Source organism: Sapajus apella, unplaced genomic scaffold (assembly GCF_009761245.1).
Source record: "Sapajus apella isolate SASKATOON/1434 unplaced genomic scaffold, GSC_monkey_1.0 scaffold32, whole genome shotgun sequence".
In the NCBI taxonomy this organism is placed as follows: domain Eukaryota; kingdom Metazoa; phylum Chordata; class Mammalia; order Primates; family Cebidae; genus Sapajus; species Sapajus apella.
Genome location: NW_022436972.1, coordinates 8,928,010 through 8,948,969, shown reverse-complemented (window position 1 = coordinate 8,948,969; position 20,960 = coordinate 8,928,010). Strand labels below are relative to the sequence as shown.

The window sequence follows — 20,960 nt, the reverse complement described above, 5'->3', positions numbered from 1 at the left end:
CACACACACACACACACACACACACACACACACACACACACACACACCCCAGAATTGCTTTTCTCAAGGCAATGTAATTCCTGAATTTGTCCAATGACAATATAATACTGTTGAGCTGTATTTGTGTTCAACTGCCTAAAAGAAGAGACAATATTAGAGAGGGACAGAGGATGGCAGAAGTCTTGTCGAAAGAATATTAAACCTTTTGTGACAGTGGGACTGTGTCACTTTCTCATTTGATGGTGGGACTGAGTGATGTTATTTTATTTTCCAAGGTTTTCATAAACTTATAATCATTAGAAAACTATCATTATTCCATTTATTTGCATGTCATTACATTGTCATTTTCATATTTCAGAAAAGTCAGGTATGATGAGGACACAAGAGAGGCCCCAAATGCTGTGGAGGGAAGTCTGATTGTACTGGGCTGGTAAGTGGGAAAGAGAAAGTGGTAACTAGAGTAAATAATCACAAAATGTTTTTTGATTAAAGCCTAGAAACAATAGGATAGGATGCAGAAAGACAGGTTTGAAGTTTCTGTGAAGTTTTTAAAATGAAGAGACTTAAATACAATTGCAGACCATAATGAAAGGGTGAAGGGGAGATAGATTACAAGAGATGAAAGGTGAGGGAAATCCTGATGAATGCATAAAAGAATGATGTGTCTTCAAAAGGGGTAAGAACAGTTAATTCTTCAGAAAAAGAGTAAAAAGTGTGAAGTTTTCCTTTACTTGTTTATGTATAAAATAGTATAGTTTTACTCATGAAGTCACCCAGATTTTTGTAACATGATTGTAAACTTTACTTATTTCCCAGTAAATTGTAAACTCCTTGGTCTTATTTGTTGGGGTCTTTTTGAATTTAAGAGATATATGGTTTTAAATTCTAATATAAGTTTAACTCAACACCTGCTACAGCCTGAGTAACATAAGTAATAATAAACATTATTAATTAGTGATCTATTGGGTCAACAGCAATTAACATACAATCCAGATATGAAACCCTGTGACCGCTAATGAGATCTCTTAAAATGATGCTACTACAGATGATCAAAACCAATGGAATATAGCGTTTCTTTAATACTATAGAAAAACAATCTAACTGGGTTCTCATTTTCTGTGAAGACATGAAAAAGTATTGCTAATTATGAAAAGAAGAAAGGATTTTTTTTCTTAATGTAAAGATGATATTTTTTGTTCTCCCCTGTGCCCTGCAGAAAATTTAAGTCTTCTGTCTATCCTGCTCCCTGTCTTGCTCACCTGATGTTGGTAGGCATCAGATACTTTTATGTGATATAGGAATTTAAAGCAACTTTAAATTGAAATACCAATTTTTCAATATGGGAGTTTAACACCAGCTTGCTGAATAGTCCTTTTCATATGGCTCTACGACTTCAGTTTACTTTTTATGTGTTTCCATGTGCACATTTTAAGTACTGTATTTTTAAAGGAAGAGTCAGGTTTTATTAATCTGTGATGACACTAGGGCCAGAAGAAATAGATGGTGCAATTGTCACAATGACTATACTACAGCAATAAGGAAACAATAGTTTAATTCTAGAAGTTTAGTAACACTGGATGGCAAACACAGAAAAAATCGTTATGTATAAAAATGTTTAAATGTTATATTTCCTGGTGCATTTTTCCCCTAAGTTCTATTACTAGTTTGTTTTCCAGGAATGAATATTTTCTTTTCTGCCACATACACTCATTAACATGATTTGGCTGGGGCACAAGAGCAGTTATGCCGGCCTTGACCTAAGTAATAGCCAAAGTGGTTCCACCTAACATTAAGAGAGTATAATTCAGTTTTTGAAGGTTTTCAAAATTCATTATTTGCAACAATTTGCACAATTTCAATTTACCAAGTCAATGTCTGTTAATTACATGAAAAACTATGAATTGTTATTAAAAATTTGTAAGGTCACAAAAATGTTACCAATTGTCTTATGAAGAAAGTTTAAAGTTTTTGTTTATTCAAGTTGGGGTATGAGACATATAAGATCCAGGTAGGGAATATGCCCAGGATATATACCACATGTTCATCTCCCCTGGTGTTTGAGAGGGAAACAAAAAATTACAAAACAACCTCAAAGCTTGGTGTGGTGCCTCACACCCGTAATCCTAGCACTTTGGGAGGCCAAGACGGTTGGATCATGAGGTCAGGAGTTTGAGACCAGCCTCATCAACATGGTGAAACCCCGTCTCCACTAAAAATACAAAAATTAGCTGGGTATGGTGATGCACGCCTGTAATCCCAGCTACTCAGAAGGCTGAGGCAGAAGTATTGCTTGGACCCAGGAGGCAGGGGTTGCAGTGAGCCGAGATCATGCCACTGTACTCTAGCCTGGGTGACAGAGCAAAAACAAACAAACGAAAAAACAAAAAAACCCTCAAGTAATCTAATTCAAAATGTTAAAGAATGTAACGATAATAAAGTAAAATGAGAATCTGAAAGCCCAAGAGCATAGAACATTTGTGATTCTGGTGGGCAGCATGCGTTACAGTTTGTGTTACCCTTCTAACTCCTCCCTACTGTAGCCCACAAGGTGCTGCTTCAACAGAAGAGTTGGAGAATTAATGACTTTAGCCATACAAACAGGACTAAAGCTAGAAATTTTAAACATAAGTTTTTATCAGCTATTTTCTAGGATTTAGCATAAAACATATTGTGGGCTCTCATGAGATACCAACTAACACTAGTTAGAATGGCGATTATTAAAAAGTCAGGAAACAACAGATGCTGGAGAGAATGTGGAGAAATAGGAATGCTTTTACACTGTTGGTGGGAATGTAAATCACTGAAAGGCAGTGTGGTAATTCCTCAAGGATCTAGAACCAGAAATACCATTTGACCCAACAATCCCATTACTGGTATATAACCAAAGGATTATAAATCATTCTACTATAAAGACATGTGCACACGTATGTTTACTGCAGCACTGTTCACAACAGCAAAGACTTGGAACCAACCCAAATGTCCATCAATGATAGACTGGATAAAGAAAAAAGTGGCACATATATACCATGGAATACCATGCAGCCATAAAAAAGGATGAGTTCATGTCCTTTGCAGGGAAATGGATGGAACTGGAAACCATCATCCTCAGCAAACTAACACAGGAACAGAAAACCAAACATCCCATGTTCTCACTCATAAGTGGAAGTTGAACAATGAACATGGACACAGGGAGGGGAACTTCACACACTGAGGGGTATTGCGGGTGTGGAGCTAGGGGAGGGATAGAATTAGGAGAAATACCTAATGTAGTTGACAGGTTGATGGGTGCAGCAAACCACCATGGCACGTGTATGCCTATGTAACACAACTGCACGTTCTGCACATGTATCCCAGAACTTAAAGTAAAATTAAAAAAGAAACCAAATCCATATTGTGGGCTCTCATTGTTTTGGTCAATGAAGAAAGCCTAAGTTTATTTATTTCACCTACTTAAAAAATAACTAAATGAGAGAGAGAAAAGGTACAATAAAATATTATTCACAAGATACAGTATATTTTACTCCTGAAAAATGTTAGGATTGCATGTAGTTTTTAAAGCATGTGTAACAATTTGTGAATGACAGTTGTAAAAGTGGAACAGATAATTTTTTTTTAACCATCTTTAGTTGAGAAGTCCAATCCCTTTACATCCTAGGTAGAAAACGGTACACAGTATTTAGGTGGTAAACAAAAATGCTTAAGTATAAGGAAAAAAATGGAATGAGAAGAAAAATGTATCCTATAGGAAAAGTGTAACAAAGGGCATCTTCTCCATTGGTTATCCTAAGCTACAAATGAATTGTTAGACCTGACTGCTATGGAAAAGTGCAATACTATGACAAGAATTCATGTTTATTATTGCCCTTTTCCATAGGAGTCTAGGTCTAAAAATTTCTACTTCTATTGCCCTTTTCCATAGCAGTAAGGTCCACGAATTTATGCAGGCAACGTAATCAATCTTAAAGCATTTAAAAGAAATAGTTTTAAAACCCTGAAAATAGGAAATGGGATAAATCCTATATCATCTTCTCATCATCACTTAATATTACTTTCATTAATCATGAAACATTGCCTCTGAAATGAAATTATTTCTATTTGTAGTACTTTATTATACATGTGTGTGTGAAGTGATACACATGGTTCTGAATTTTTGGTGAGTAATAAATTTGGTTAGGCAATGACTATATTCTTTTTTCTTTTACACTGATGCACTTTCTTTTATAATTTCAAAAAATATTTTCTTTTTTTTTTTTTTTTTTTTTTTTTTTTGTTGAGACAGAGTCTTGCTTTGTCACCCAGGCTGGTGTGCAGTGCTCGATCTCGGCTCACTGAAACCTCTGCCTCCCAGGTTCAAGTAATTCTCCTGCCTCAGTCTCCTGAGTAGCTGAGCTGGGATTACAGAGGTACACCACTATGCCTGGCTAATTTCAAAAAATATTTCTTAAGTGCATGTTACTATGGAACCGATTCCAAGAGCTTCAAAAAATAATTGAACAAAATATTGAAAGGAGAGATATACAAAACTTCGTGACAAGATAGCATAGAGAAGAAACAATATTTGTGTGTTGTGAATGCGGAGGTATAAGCTACCGTGAAAGTTAAAAAATGGGATACAGGTGGACATAGATGACAACTTTAGTCCTTGTCCTAGCACTCTAACCATCTTCTCTGACAAATACAAAGATGTAGAGAATTTGTTTAAAACAAAGCACACAGATACATGAGAACACATGCAAAGGGATATGAAAAATTTACTGTCATTTCATCAACAACAAGCTCTTGGCAATGGTATATTTTTAAAATCTTATCTTTAAAAATAAGACTTATTTTAAAGGAAAAGGGTATATTTTTAAAGTCTTATCTTACAAATTATTCCAGAAAGTTTTATTGCCATTTGAGAAAACAGACCTACATACACACATATTCACTTTTCTGCTGAAAAAAAAAAAAAAAAGAACAACCTTTTATTTTCATGGGGAAACATACATAACTTTGGGTTTGAATGGCTGCAGAGAGCTGCCACGTCTTTAGATAGTTTTGTCACAATTTTTAACTCTGCAACATAGATGCATAACATTTCCTCAAGATGAAGGACTTTTTCAAGGGACTGGATCTCATGCTAAGGATCCTTTGAAACTAAACACTTTGAAGACAAATAAGTTCCAGAAGGATGACGATGAAATCCCTATGTTCTCTTCATAATTGTTTTATGGTAGTTAGATGGACTAGTTGAAGAAATCTCAGATCCAAAACATAATTCTCCCCATCAGTTTCTCTTCATCTATGTCAGCTCACTGTACATTTTTCATTCCCTTTTTTTGTATACAATTAAATAAACCAATTTAAAGTCCTTAGAGATTCAATCCATCTTAAAAGTTTTTAAAATATGAAAATATAAAACAAATTACAAGGGAAAAATGGGAGAGTAAATTGAGATCTTAAGTCTTTTGAGAATTCCATAATTCCAGAACTGATTTTATATTTCTGATATCTTTAATGTCTATTTATCATTATCTGTCACTAAAAGACATAGGTGTGTTCCTTAAAATTTTCAAAGAGAATGTTCGTTGTAACTGACATGCTTAGAAATTCTGCACAATAATAAGCTGAAAAAGTCAGTAAGTATAAGGACTGAAGTGAAAAAAATACTCTGTAGGGTGAGATGCATATATATATTTTCATTAATTATATATATTTTACATACATTGAAAAAACTCTCATCTCTGTAGAGTTTTACATACATTTTACATACATCTCTGTAAAGATGAGAGTTTTTTCAATGTATGTAAAATATATATAATTAATGAAAATATATATGCAAAGTATTTAAAGTACCATTTATTTCATTTTTTTAATTGTACTTTAGGTTCTAGGGTACATGTGCAGATCATGCAGGACTGTTGCATAGGTACATACATGGCAATGTGGTTTGTTGCCCCCATCCCCCCCTCACCTATATCTGGCATTTCTCCCCACCCAACCTCCCCACCCTCCTATTGTCCCTCCCCTGGCCCACACAACAGACCCCAGTGTGTGATGCTACTCTCCCTGTGTCCATGTGTTCTCATTGTTCAGCACTTGCCTATGAGTGAGAACATGCAGTGTTTGTTTTTCTGTTCTTGTGTCAGTTTGCTGAGAATGATGGTTTCCAGATTCATCCATGTCCCTACAAAGGACACAAACTCATTGTTTTTTATAGCTGCATAGTATTCCATGGTGTATATGTGCCACATTTTCATTTCTCATGTTTATGAAGATCTTACTAAATGTATTATAGGAAAAATTGAATGTAAGGAATGAATAACCAATGATCAATTCAAAGAGAAGATTTCCGATATGAAAGTCAACCATAAAAAGCCCATTAGGAAATATTGAAATGTATTTAATTGATTACTCAAGAAAAAGTTGATGTATCCTATGAACATAAAGAGATTTCCCAAGAATTTAGGTGATCACTGAATTATGTTCAAAACTTTGACACATCTTATTATTATAAAATGAATATGAGTATGTACTTGTATTTGTGTTTATTATTTAAAAAAGTAGATTTACAAGATAATTTTTTTAAAAAGGGCATATGCTATGAGTATACACACATATATATATATACTAGGTTTGGGTTGTTAAAAAGCTAGTTTCTCACATTCAAATGTGTGGTTTAAGATTTAGAACTAGATACTAAGCTATATTAAATATTTTGTATTTATTCATAAATGATCAGGCAGCAACAGGTGTGGAAGCCAGTATAAGAGCTTTAGTGTTGTAGAGAAATTTAGAGATCATAATTTTTAACCAAGTACAAGAATCTCTGACACATAATTAGCTGACCTTTGAAGACCTACTATATTTCAGGCCCCTGAAACAGCTTCTTATACTTTTGGAGTACATTAAAATTAAAAAAAAAAAAAAAAAGCTCACACACACACACACACACACACACACGGACACATATACACCTATTTATCTATGTATATGTATATATAGGTATATGTGTGTGTGTGTATATGTATATATATAGGTATACTGTGTGTGTGTATATAGGTGTATATATAGTCACATATGGTTATTACAAGCACTTTAAATCTGGCTACTATGAACTGAGCTGTATTCTAATTATAAAATATACATTTGATTTTGAAGACAGTATAAAACAATTACATATATATAATCATTGATTATAATGAGATGTTCTACATTCCTATTGATTTTTTATATTGATAATCAATAACATCTCATTGATTATACATTCTCATTGATATTCTTATATTGATAATAACATCTCATATTGATAAGCAATAACATAGATGTTATACATTCTCATTGATATTTATATATTGATAATCAATAACAGCTCATTGATTACTTTGATATTGATTACATGCTGAAATGATAGTTGAGTTAAAATACATTATTAAATAATCTCATCGTTTTTTACTTTATTAAATGTGGTCATTAGAAAACTTAAAATTATATGAGTTCACACTATATTTCTATTAGACATTACTGATTTAGAGTGTCACTCATGAAAAGCAATTATAAGAAATGTTGTAATACCAACTTTTTCTTATACTGATAACAAGAAAAAAATAGATTACCTACAGACATAGTCTGAAAGGGCACATAGTATATGGTTAGTAGCAACTACTCATGGATGGTGAGAATATGAGGTAAAGTAGGAATTTTTTTAACTTTAAATATTCTAAAATTTTTTAAAAATGTGTAGGACCAACTTTTGCATTAAAAATCACCTTGGGTATGTATAATGAATTGATTGGCACAAGTGTGCCAATACTACTTAATGGGGAAAGAACAGTCTCTATGGCAAATGGTACAGGAAAACCAGATATCTAAAAGAAAAAGATTAAAGTTGATTCTACCATATACAACATTATATATATCTGGAAAACCAGATATCCAAAAGGAAAAGATTAAAGTTGAATTTACCATATACAACATTCAAGAACTAACTCTAAATGGATGAAAGGTCTAAATTTAAGAGATAAAGCTATAAAACTTATAAGAAGATATAAGAGCAAATCTGCATGAGCTTAAATTGAGCCATGGTTGCATAAATCAGATACCAAAAGTATAGACAACAACAATAAAAAATAAATAGAACATTATTAAAATTAAAAACTTTTGTATATCTAAGGACACTATTGAGGAAATAAAAGACAATCCATATAACAGGGAGAAAATGTTTGCACATGATTTATCTAATTAGGGTTTAATATCCAGATTATATAAAGAATATCTAAAATTCAACAACAACAAAAACAAATAAAATAATGGGCGGCCACGCGCAGTGGCTCACACCTGTAATCTCAGCACTTTGGGAAGCCAAGGTGGGTGGATCACCTGAGGTCAAGAGTTCAAGACCAGCCTGACTAACATGACGAAACCCTGTTTCTATTAAAACAATACAAAAACTAGCCGGGTATGGTGGCATGCAGTAATCCCAGCTACTTGAGAGGCTGAGGCAGAGAGAATGGCTTGAAGCTGGGAGGCGGAGATTGCAGTGAGATGAGATCATGCCACTGCACTCCAGCCTGGGCAACAGAGCAAGATTCTGTCTGAAAAAAGAAAAATAAAGGTAAAGGACTTTAATAGACATTGCTCCAAGAAAGAAAAGAAAGTTGTACAAATGGCCAGTGTGTGCACAAAAAGATGTTCAACATCATTAGTTATTAAGAAAATACAAATCAACCATAATGTGGTACCACTTTATATTCAGTGGGATGGCTATAATTTTTTAAAATGACAAAATTTAACAAATGCTGGAGAGGATGTGAAATTGGAACCCTAGTTCATTCTTCACAGTACTGTAAAATGCTTTTTAAAGGCACTGTAAAAAAGAGTTAGGTGGTTCCTCAAAAAGTTAAACAGAATTATCACATGACCCAGCAATTCCAGTCCTGGGTATATGCCCAAAAGAATTGAAAACAGGGAGGGACTCAAACAGATCTTGTATGACAACGTTGACAGCAGCATTATTTATCATAATGTTCAAAGGTAGAAACAACAGAAGTGTTCATGAAAAGATGGATGGATAAACCAAATGTGGTACTATACATAAAATGAGATATTATGCTAGTACAAAAAGTAATGAAGTTCTAATTTATGTTACAACATGGACAAACCTTGAAAACATTACATTAAGAAACAAGACAGGCAAATAGAATAACCATTGTATAATTCCACTTGTTAAAACATCTATAAAAGGCACATTCATAGAGAGGAAAAGTACATTAGAGATACCTATGGCTGGTGGAGGGACATGAATAATTATTTCCTTAATGGGTAGAGAGTTTTTGTTTGGGATATTGAAAACTTTTGGATATAAATGCAGTTGACTCTTGAACAGCACAGGTTTGAATTGCATGAATCCATGAACTGCATGAATTCATGAACTGATATGTGAATTTTCTTCCACCTCTGCCATCCTTGAGACAGAAAAACAGCCCCTCTTCTTCCTCCACAACCTCACATGTGATGATGAGGGTGGAGACCTTTATAATCATAATCATCCACTTCCATTTAATGTAAAGTAAATATATTTTATCTTTCTTATGATTTTAATAACATTTTATTTTCTCTAGCTTCTTTTATTATAAGATTACAGTGTATAACACAAATAACATAGAAAACAGGTGTTAACTGCTTATGTTATTGGTAAGGCTTCCGGTAACTAGTACTAAGCTATTAGTAGTTAAGTTTTGGGGGAGTAAAAAGTTATATGACTGTGTAGGGGATTGACCTCCCTAACCTTCACATTGTAGTGTTGATGGCTGCATAACATTGTGAATTTAATTAATGCCACTGAACTGTATACTTAAAATGGTAAAAATGGCATATTTTATGTTTTATGTATTTTACTACAATAAAAATAAACAACAAATTACCTTAGCTACTATATTTTCTATTCATAAAATAACTTAATATGTCTTTAATAACTACATATACTATGTGCTGGATATTTATACTAGGAGTGGACGACACAGTGGTAAGCACAACAGAAGGCAATAGAAAAGCGTTCTTAGTATGGTGTAAATTTGTAGCATAATTGAAATGAATAATATCCGTAAAAAATTTCAGATCTTAAAAGACTTCAAAGTTCTGTGTCATCCTTAAGTAGTCTTTTCCTTTGGATTGTTGTAAATAAACAATGTATGCTTTAACATGCTCTTCATAAATGTTAATTAAATATATTGAGACTATATAATACTATTTTCTCCATTGGCTGAATATAATTCTTCATAAACAAAGGAAATATTAGAAATGCAGCTTATTCTAACAGAAACTGCAATGTGGTGGATAAAAAAAATCATACCTTAATCATATATAAGAGCATCCAATCAATGCATATAAACAGGTACCTATATTTACCATCTAGATTTACGCACTCAGATGCCAAGGGAATAATGGGGAGATTAGAACCATATAATAATAATCTAGAAAGCCTTCATGAAATAAAAGAATTTGAAATAATTGAGAAGATAGGAGGTACAGGAACAACCATGTTGGTTTTATTAATACTTGGAATAAAATTGTACTGAGTTACAAATGAACACATGTAAAAAATAGGGAATGATGAGTAATGTTTATCATCTAGTTGACAGTACTACACTAATATCAATTTCCTGGTTTTATACTCTACTACAGTTATATATAAGATGTTACTATTGGAGGAAGCTGGGGGAAGGGTACATGGGACTCTGTGTGCTATTTTTGCAACTTCCTGTGAGTTTCTAATTATTTAAACAACAAAACCACAGAAAAAAATGATCGTGAGGAAATATACAATGGAACAAAAAAAGAGGACACAGAAAACTACTTATTACATGATAGTTAATAACAACACAGTATACTGAAATATGTGTAAGACAAAAATGAAGAAAATCTACCCCCAAAAGAGGGAATGTATACTACAGGTAAATCTGTGAAATATGTGTGTGTGTGTGTGTGTGTGTGTGTGTGTGTGTGTGTGTGCGCGCGCGCGCGCGCACGCGCGCGCGTTTATAGTTTTCACGATTTTTCAAACTTGTAATTTGTCTGAAGAACTTATTATACAAAGTAGATATAGAAAAATAAAGATTAAAAAAATACACCAAAAATAACGGAGAGAAAGGGAAATGTGAATTTTGAGGCAAAATATGGAAAGAAGTTTTAGGTCAGGGAGGTGAGCTTACTGTCAGGGATTCATGGATTCAGAATATTCTACATTCCTTATCTTCTTTCATAGACATTAAACATTCCTAAAAATGATCCTGCAGGTGGCCTAAGCTTACTGATTTATTTTTCCCTCAATTATATTAGAATTATGAGAAGTTAGATATGAGAAAGAAAAGACTGTTGTTCCTCTTTTTTTATTTTATCATTTCTAACAGATGAGGTGAGAACTTTTTGTTTATTCATAAACTTTTACATCTAGAATTTTAGCGGATATGTGTTCAGTTGTTATATACAAGTGTTATATAATGTCTATTGTATGTATTACAGGTAGCTTAGAAAAAGTATTTTATAACATAAAGAGAATGACTCAAAATTTCTTATACCTGCTAACTTCTCTAAGAGTTAAAAAAAAAAAAAAAGAATCCAACAATAAAATACCTCATGGAAATAATCAAAAGTAATTTTAACTATATGCTTTTCAAATCTTTGATTAAATTTTCATCCAGGAATGGTATAAGTAATTGAATATATAACAGAGACAGAAAGTCTGTCTTCCTGTTGCAATCTGTTCTGTACTGATTCTTCCCAAGATACATGAAATAGAAATTTTCCAATTATTTTCTATTGATACTCTTCTCCTTTAAAGTGTCTACATTTTTAGTATATAACTTTCTCCACATTCTCTAATAATTTTACATTTTTATTATTATCTGAGTTATAATCTTTATGCTTCACTGTATTTTCATCTTCCTATTTAACTTTTATTTATACTTTAGGACATATTACAAACGTTTATGGCAAGAAAGATTATATAACATAGCCACTCCAAAAAAAATTAAATGCCCAAATTTGCCCCCTTTAACTTGGAAATGACACTATACTACAGATAACAGGGGGGATCACCCACCATCTAGAGAAAAAGGCAGGGATTTCTTAGATATTAGAAAATGAAAAAGTGGCTCTTCTAAAAGACAGAATCTATAGTCAATGATCATGAACTATCCAATACTTTTAAAAAAAAGTTAGATATTTCTTAATAGCCTTAATTCTATCCTATTAACACACTACAATATTTTATATTAAAAATACTCTTGAGGAAGGAAGTATTGGATTATACATTGCCTGGAAATGGGTAAGAACCTAGGTAAACAAATAGGTAAACAAATACACAATTGTCTTGCTACTTATTTATGATGTTTTTTCAATTTTCTATTTTTTTTTAAAAATTACTCTTGCTATCCCTTGACTATAATCACATACAGCTACTTAATTTCTGATGTGCTATAAATGCGGCTGGTAATTGGCTTGAGCATGTAACACAAGCTTGTCTAACTTGCAGCCAATGGGCTGCAGGTAGCCCAGGACAGCTCTGAATGCGGCCCAACACAAATATTTTAAAATATTATGAGACTTTTTTTTTTAAAGTTCATCAGCTATCATTAGTGTTAGTGTATTTTATGTGTGGCCCAAGACAATTCTTCTTCCAATGTGGCCCAGGGAAGCCAAAAGATTAGACACTGCTGAACAGACTCAGACCTCAGGTTTCTGAAGAAACAGAGTTCAGCCTGTTTCTTTAGCCCAATTCTCCTTCTCTGCTTATGCTGAATAGAAAAACCTTCCACCTTCAGGGCTCATCTTTAGTTCATATCAATAAACCTTTCCATGACAATCTTCTTGTTGGTATATAGGATCCATCTACTGAACCACATAAAGGTTAATTGCTCATTTATATTCAATTTTAAGTATCAGGTCATAATTTTTTATTGATTTTAAATTCAGCTGCAAAACTGGCAAGTTTCACAGATACCACTTGTGAGAAATGGAACGATGTGTAAGTCTTTAGTAACCCATTAAAATGTTTAAAATACATAGTCACTAAATAACTACCAAATTAAATGTGACATAATTTTATCATGATAATTAGAATCTCATAATATTTTCAAAGACACTGGGAAAAAAGCATCTAATCCATCCCTGGTTTTCTTATATTTGAAATCTTCTTACTATACACACCAAAAATCCTTTCAATATTGAGTATTTATAATCAGTATTCTTTAATAGGCTTCTGTATTCTCTTATCTATGGTCTTTGTATTTCAACCTCAGGTTTATTGTATTTAGCAGAAGAAAAGTATATTTTTCTCCTTTGTACTATTTGACTAAACTATATCAAACTGGAAAAAAAATAAAAAATGTAAATGTTCAAAGGCCAAATCATTAAAAAAAAAATAAGATTGTTCTTTAGTTGTGGTTCTTTCATAAGTGTTGTCTTTAGAAGTCCTGGGTTAACGCTTTGATCACATCAGTGAAGTCACTAAAATTCTTTATATTTAAGTATATGAGGTATTTAGAAAAAAGTGAATTTAAACAAACCACAAGATCATTCATGTTAGTGACTTCATCCACATATACCTAACTAAGACTTGCAGGCCTATTACTTTATATTACTTAAACATCTTTAGGTTTTCAGTGAGAATAGAAATGATTTGTTAAGCATACATCTGCTTAATCATTGCTTCCAGTCAGAAAGCACTTAAGTACTAAGAATTTTTTAAATGTACAGTTTCTCAATGTATAAAATGTTTTCTATTGACAGATAAGGCACAGAAAAATGCATGTGACATCTGCTAAGCTTTACTTATAAAAACTTAAAGAAATCCTATGGGATAACATCAGTCCACTTTTCCTGGAGTATATCTTACGGAGATTTCCTTAAAAAAATCTGGAAGTAATTAGGAACTATTATAGTGCCTAAAGAAGTTTACTTAAAAACTAAATCTGCTATTCATCAAGAGCACAATACAGTAAAAATAATATAATTAACAAATAAGTACACACAGAGAATAAGCACTTCAACCACATCTAATTGTAAAACCTTTTTTAAAAATCTGATAGAAAATAGTAACAGATCTGTGATATGCTGAAGAATCTGTAGAAGAACAAGACATTGTATTCCCTAATTAAGCACTGATTTGATATTGACTTTTTTACTTCATTTCACTTCAAAGTGATATGAAAACAATTTTTTATATGCTACTAACAGAAACTTTAATACAAATTAAAAGTGAAGCAGACTAAATAGTTTATTCTTAAATTATATTTGTATCATAAGATCTATATCAGAAAAAAATCCAAAATACTGTCAAAAATGTTGTGGGTATTTGTGGGATGATAAATATATCATAATGATAATACTAACAGCTTATTCTAAGACTTAAATACATCTGCCAAGAAGATGTAAAATTACACTGGGGGGTAGACTGGATGGTATATCCCTTGGAGTTTAAAAGTTGGCCCATATGAACTGAATTATCCTTGACAAGTACCTTCAGACACTTGTAATATGATCTCATGTAAATTTAGACCATATTTTGGGCACAAACTATTAGCAACAGTAAGTTTATTCAGGGGCTCAGATAAGACAGAAAAGCTAATATACTTAATAATATGTAGTTGCTAACAGGAAATTTCCGAAATGAAAATTAGAAGCATAAAAATAAAAGCCATCTAATGTGTTGTAGCAAAGAAAAACAAAATCCAATAAAAAACCCAATATTGCATTTTTCTTTCCTTTTTTAATTCTTAGCCGCCTAGTCTCTAAGCCTCTCAGAAAAATTTATCTTTCAATGGTTTATCTAAATTCCAAAAAAGAAAAGCATATTTTATGCAAATAAATACAATAAAAATTCTAGTTACAGAATTCTAACTTATTCTAACCAACATTACATCACAATATTAAAGATCTTAGTTGGATTTCTCACTGTAGAAAAAATATATAGAGAGCATATCAAGAAAGTAACTTAGAGTTACTCATTCAGATTTTAAAGTATTTTTATTAGTATTAATACTCATAAAGCTCATCATAATAACATGGAGCTTTCAACACTTACAAAGCGCTGTCTGTAAAGTAAAACAAAAAGAACTCAGAACTCTGCAGCTTTCAAGATTCATCAGGATTACCTACAGCATTGGCACAAAGACTGCCCACAGAACTGTGCTAATTCTACAGGGACTGTGCTTCATTCTACAAGAGATGCATTAAGGGCTGTAGAAGAACTCTGCTTTGGAGAGAGCCATGCCAAGCAATCTCCACAGCATCATTAACTGCATTTATTTCTCTTTTCAGAGGTATGCCACTGCTATGTTGCCCCGGGTAAAAACAGGATATAAATTACCTTGAATTTGAGTAGTATAGAGAAATGGCACATTATTTTAAGAAACTTTGAAGACATGTCCATTTTTTGGTATGTGTGTTCTTACAACTAAAGGCATGATTTTAAACATTCATGAAGCAATTAATGATCTACAAAGACAGTTCTATAAGCTTAATTTCACAGTAAAATGGTAAACTTCTTCCACCTGAATAAAGGAGGATTATTTGTTTCATTAAAAATATTTAGTGGAAAGCAATATTTCAGTTAAGCAGAAAATAACAAAAACAATTGGGAGCTATTTTAAAGAATAAGCATATATTTTTAAGTTACTTAAATAAGGTACATTTAATCAAATAAACACTTGAAATATTTAAAAACACTGAATTATTTTAAAAATTCATCTTAAAAGTCAAATTGAGAGGCATGTTTACAATATTGCTTTGCTGAAACATTGAAAGAAAGTGCACTGCATAGAGAGCTTAAATTTCTCACTCTTCCTTTCAATCAATATCTGAGGCAAAGTTTCATCTCTAGGGCCCTTAATGGCAGGAATTCCTGGAGCCAGCAAATGAGTAATGTTAAACCTATGATTAGATGATGAGGCCATCAAAGACACCAGATCTTAATGCTACATTCCTCTTTATTTCTCTGAACTGCAGTGAAACACAGGGCTACGAAGGAAGAAATTCTAAGCCATTTTTCCATAACAGCATTTTACAGAGCTGTGCATCATCATGAATCGAAAAGGTCCAGATAGTCTCTCGAACTCAGGACTTCAACAGTAGGTGACAAAATTTTCAAATGCCCTGCAGATGACCTCCTGCCAGGGATATTGTTTTCTTTAACCTCTTCCTTATCAATAATGTTTTTGGCTATAAAGGGGAAAATGGGCCTAATGATTTTCCTAGGAATATATTCTTGAAGAAAGTAAACCTGAAAACTGAAAATCAATTGGTAAGTTGTTTGTTTGTTTTCTTCAGTTTTGCTGATGTTTTAGAGGATCACTTGAATTCATATTGTTGTTTGTTTGTGAGTTAGCCGTGGCTTTAGGCAAATCTCAGGCCAGTAATTAGGAATAGCTTAGATGTATGTTTCTTTCTATCTACCGGGAAAACTACGAAAAAAGGTAATAACTGCTTATTACAAACACACACAAGCTCTTTTTTCAGTCTGATACTATAAAATATTTAACACTAATATGACAATCAGGATAATCAGGATTGCTAGGAGACTTGATAGAGCTGGTGAGAAGAAAGGTCAATAGGTTCCTATTTAAGTAATCAGAAAATGTTTACCTTTATTTTCAGTTTCCTGTAATTGTCAAGAAGAAACAATACCCAACAATTACCATTTATCTGTGATTCTGACTATTAAAGATAAACAGCTCAAGTAGATTTTTGGAATTTATACTGACATATACAAATTAGACTTAAAAAAGGGAAAGCAGGAAAGTCTTACATCAAAAACCATTTACTAATAAGCTGTATCATATACTTTGGGTATGGAATGAAAAAACGTATTTTTCATTATCTCAAATATAGAGAAGAAGAAACAATGTAATTATTAATATATTTCAAAATTATAAATCACAATGTTTATATATATGTATTATATGTATATGGTAGGAAACAATGGAAGAATCGAAAGGGTAGGAGAATAATACTGCTAAAAAGAGTAAAAGAAGGGAGAGAAAGAATAAGTCAATATTTTACAGGGTAAGACCATCTATATACTAATATAACTCAACATAAATTATTTTCTATATCTAAGGGATAATGGAAGTTTTAAAAAATATATAAACATACACATATATATGCGCATACTTCTTATTATCAGTCACAAAAATCCTCATATAGTAATGTAATTGAGTGAATGAGATTTTGTACCTGAGAACAAAGCAGCATAACAAGCTCAACCACAGATGTGCTGGACTTCATACAAACAAGGCCTACAATAAAGAAAGGTTAAAACAAAATGAAATTACAAAGGTAGAAATCATCATTATGAGTTAATTCATTATATAATTTTAATTTATTAAAAAAAAACTTTCTTTTAAATAGAATTCCTAAGGTAAACTGAATGAAAATGTTTACCTAGCATACATTTTTAACAATAGTTTAAAATTATTCAGACATAAAAGATGATGTGAAAATACTCAAAAACTGGCTTCATGCTTTGGTTGTTTATTTTGTTGAGGTATTTCTTACATTTAAACAAGGTAGGGAAGGTTATTGAAATTGATGAACTAGGTAGAGCTGCTATTACTCCAATTACATTTGTTATACGGTTGTCTCCTGGAGCAGAGAACAATAATCATTGAAGATCTGCCTAAATTTTGTTCCAAAAGGCAAAATTAGTTTACAAATAGGTAATTCCCATAGCATATCAATTAATAAATGATTTTATAAATAATAAAAAAGAATGTATGATTAACACATCAAGCAATGCTTATGAAATATTTTACTGTTATGCTTCCAATCTCCCCAAATAGATAGCAAAAGAAAAAAAAATTGAATGTAATAAAGTCTATGTAATAATGGCTACTACTCATTGATCACTTACTATGTGCTGGGCAATATTTAACACATTTGCACAGTGCCTTATGTGCATGGTCTCAATGATCATTATACTCTGTGACATAGTATTATTATTCCCATTCTACAGGTAAAGAATGTATTCTTCTTATAAACAGTTTAAACATTAATTCTTATTATGTGTATGGATGAAAAGTTATCAAGACTTTTTCCAATTACAAGTATGACTGCTGTCTAACAGTGTATATGATGAGAGAGCAGGTCTTAATTGATAGTTTTTCGAAGTGCCAACATAGAGAATGAGATAATCAAGTATTAATAACAATGTTGAGCGTACGTTAATTATGATGTTTGGCAATTTAAAAATATTTTCTAAAGTTTTTCACTGTTTTTAAAATTAAAGTAAATAAATAGACTTTTTCCTTTTTCAAAAAAACCTCTATGTAACTAGAACATTCAATTCATAGTTTTTACAAATACTATCATTTCTCTTCCTTTGGTGATAAATGTAATTAGTAAAAGCCTCATACAGTAAGAAAGCCCACGGTCCTAACATTATTTGTTGCTAAATGGAAAGTCGAAGTGAAACCGGTTATTTTTTTTTCTTAAGGTGATTTCAATAAATAGTCTCAAATGCCTTCTAGACATTAGCATGTATATTTACTGTAAGTAGTGAATAAATACCCTTTTGTGCCCATTTTGCTAACGACCCTATCTCCTTACTGTACAGACCAACAGAACAAGCTATAAAAAGGTACTAGTATTCCATCTTAACAGATCTTTGGGCAGACAGTTAACTAATGAAGTAAGAGGCAGATGTGAGAAGCTCGTTTAAGAGACGATTGGTGTAACTGTTAGCAATTCTCATGCTCACGTTCTAGAGAGTTAGAAAGATTAACAGGACATTTATCAACTGTTGGCTACTCAATGATTTGAATTCTGACAAAGAAAAAACAAGTAAAAGGCCAATGATCATAATTAAACTCATGTAAATTTAGACAATAAGGCTTTGATATAAAGAATTATTCACATACATTCTGTGTATGAGTTTTCAAATATGTAACAAATTGGAGTAAAATTAGTAAAAACATGAAATTACATTCATTTCTCAGAGGCCAATTTTTAAATAAGCTTATTTAAAAACCCCACTTAACAAGAACATTTACAGTTTTTACAGATACTATCATTCCATCATAAGAGAAATATAAACAAATGCTTCATGGAATGACAAAAAATTGATACGATAGCAAAGCTGCAATTTGCAAACAGTGCTCTCGGTATTGTGTAAAAGGCCATTGTGATTTCAAGTCCATAGAAGCTCACATCTTTACTAATGTGTTTTGTCTAATTAGTTTTGGACAGAAGGAAAAAAGAAAAACCAAACTTGACAATGAGAACACAATCAGAGGCAAATTTGAAAGACATATCTATCTTCAAAATTACATAATCACTTTGGTTGGAAGTATTATTTAAAAAAAGGAAGTTAACTCAATGTTTTACTAGAGATAATGAAAATACAACCACTGACCGATGCTATAAGTAACTCTCATGTTGTATATGCATAAGACAAATATTTTACAAGTGTATGTCTCAAAAAATTTGAGTGTTTCCTTTTTGTATTTGGCAGGAAATTCATAATCAAAGTAACTAATTTGAGATCTCCACTAACAAGCAAAATATAGTGTTAATACTAAGGAGTTTACAGTAATAAATAGGTTATTATTTATACCTTCCCAAGTGTCCATATTTTAATTCAGATTAAGATTATATAAAATTTATATAGCGCTTTATCATTTACGAATAACATATATATGCTGTCTCATTTGAATCTCTTAGTAACTCTTTAAAATAGTTATTATTACCTCATTTGATACATAAAAATTAAAAACATTTGGTGGCTAGCCAAAGGTGTGTCATCCAGTAAGTGGCGGCATTGGGACCCAAATTCAAGTCATCTAACTCAAAGCCCATTCTGTTTGATGCAGAGCTATATAAATAGTTTGGCATTCATAAGACGGGAATATATGGTTATGAGAAGGGTCACAGTGGTCAATTCAAAGTTGAATGATTTTGACAGTTTTCTTGGTGAAAGTGCTTACTGTAGGCAGACATGGGGACAAAAAGCAATAACTTAAGCAAAAAGTACACAGGAAACAGAGAACAAACAGAAAATGTGAAAAAATCTTTATAGTTTGGGAGATGGATGAATAGACTATAAGAGTGTTTAAAAGTGAGACTGGAGGGCTAGGGTAAAAAGCAAGGATAGATTGAAAGAAAATTATAAATGCTTTTTAAAGATCAAATAAATAATTTAAAGCAAATTATAAAATTGAAGAAATTATATTAAGGACTGTTTCTAACATTCCTATTTTATCATGCCAGTCTGTGCCTTGTTAATTAAGAAGTAGCCCCCAAAGGAGCTGTATATATGTGCCTCCCCAACAAAAATATAGTTAGGAGTCTGGACAAAGTAACAGAATATTTACAACACAAAATATGTATGTTCACTGGAATGAATACTCTAACCAGAATTACCGATTCAGTACTGCAAACCATACAGTTTACCAGTACAAAATGAACACCTGGAATGTAGACAATAAATGTGTTAGGGCCTATGAGGAAAGAGGCTTGTATATTTGGGAGATATTCTAACAGTAAGGCAACCGTTCATTAAGAACTTTTGAACATATTATGAACTATATTGTTGAAAGAGGAAATAGGCTCACTGAGTAGCTAAGATGCAAATACCTGAGAAGATATAGTTGGACAAATTTGAGGAGGTCCAGATCCAGGCAGTAAATAAAACAGATATAGTTGAGTAAACCATTATCCAAAAAAAGTGGTAGTTCTTTTGGGTTCACATCTATTAGGGGTAGGAAGTTAATTTCTTCTTTCAGAACGACACTCCCTCCGCAATAAAAAAAAAACAAAACAAAAACTGCCACAAATAATAAACCAGATAAGAAATCCCCAAAATGAGTGTAAAGTTAGAAGCTTGGACTTTGGGACAATGCTATCTTTAACACAAACACTACTAAAAGGTACAATAATATTGCTTTAATAAAAAACTGTCAGACTCTTTTGAGTCAATCTGTGGGTCT

The 20,960-nt window shown here is 32.1% G+C and overlaps 1 protein-coding gene across 15 annotated transcripts in view; it reads right to left on the bottom strand.

Annotated features, from left to right (window-relative positions):
• NBEA (neurobeachin) overlaps nt 1-20,960 on the bottom strand; it is a 713,110-nt gene that overhangs the window by 363,143 nt on the left and 329,007 nt on the right. For all 15 annotated transcript variants that reach the window (XM_032294855.1, XM_032294857.1, XM_032294861.1 and 12 more), the window contains one exon: nt 17,212-17,273. In XM_032294855.1, the coding sequence (XP_032150746.1) occupies nt 17,212-17,273 (62 nt within the window). The remainder of the gene's footprint in view (nt 1-17,211; nt 17,274-20,960) is intronic.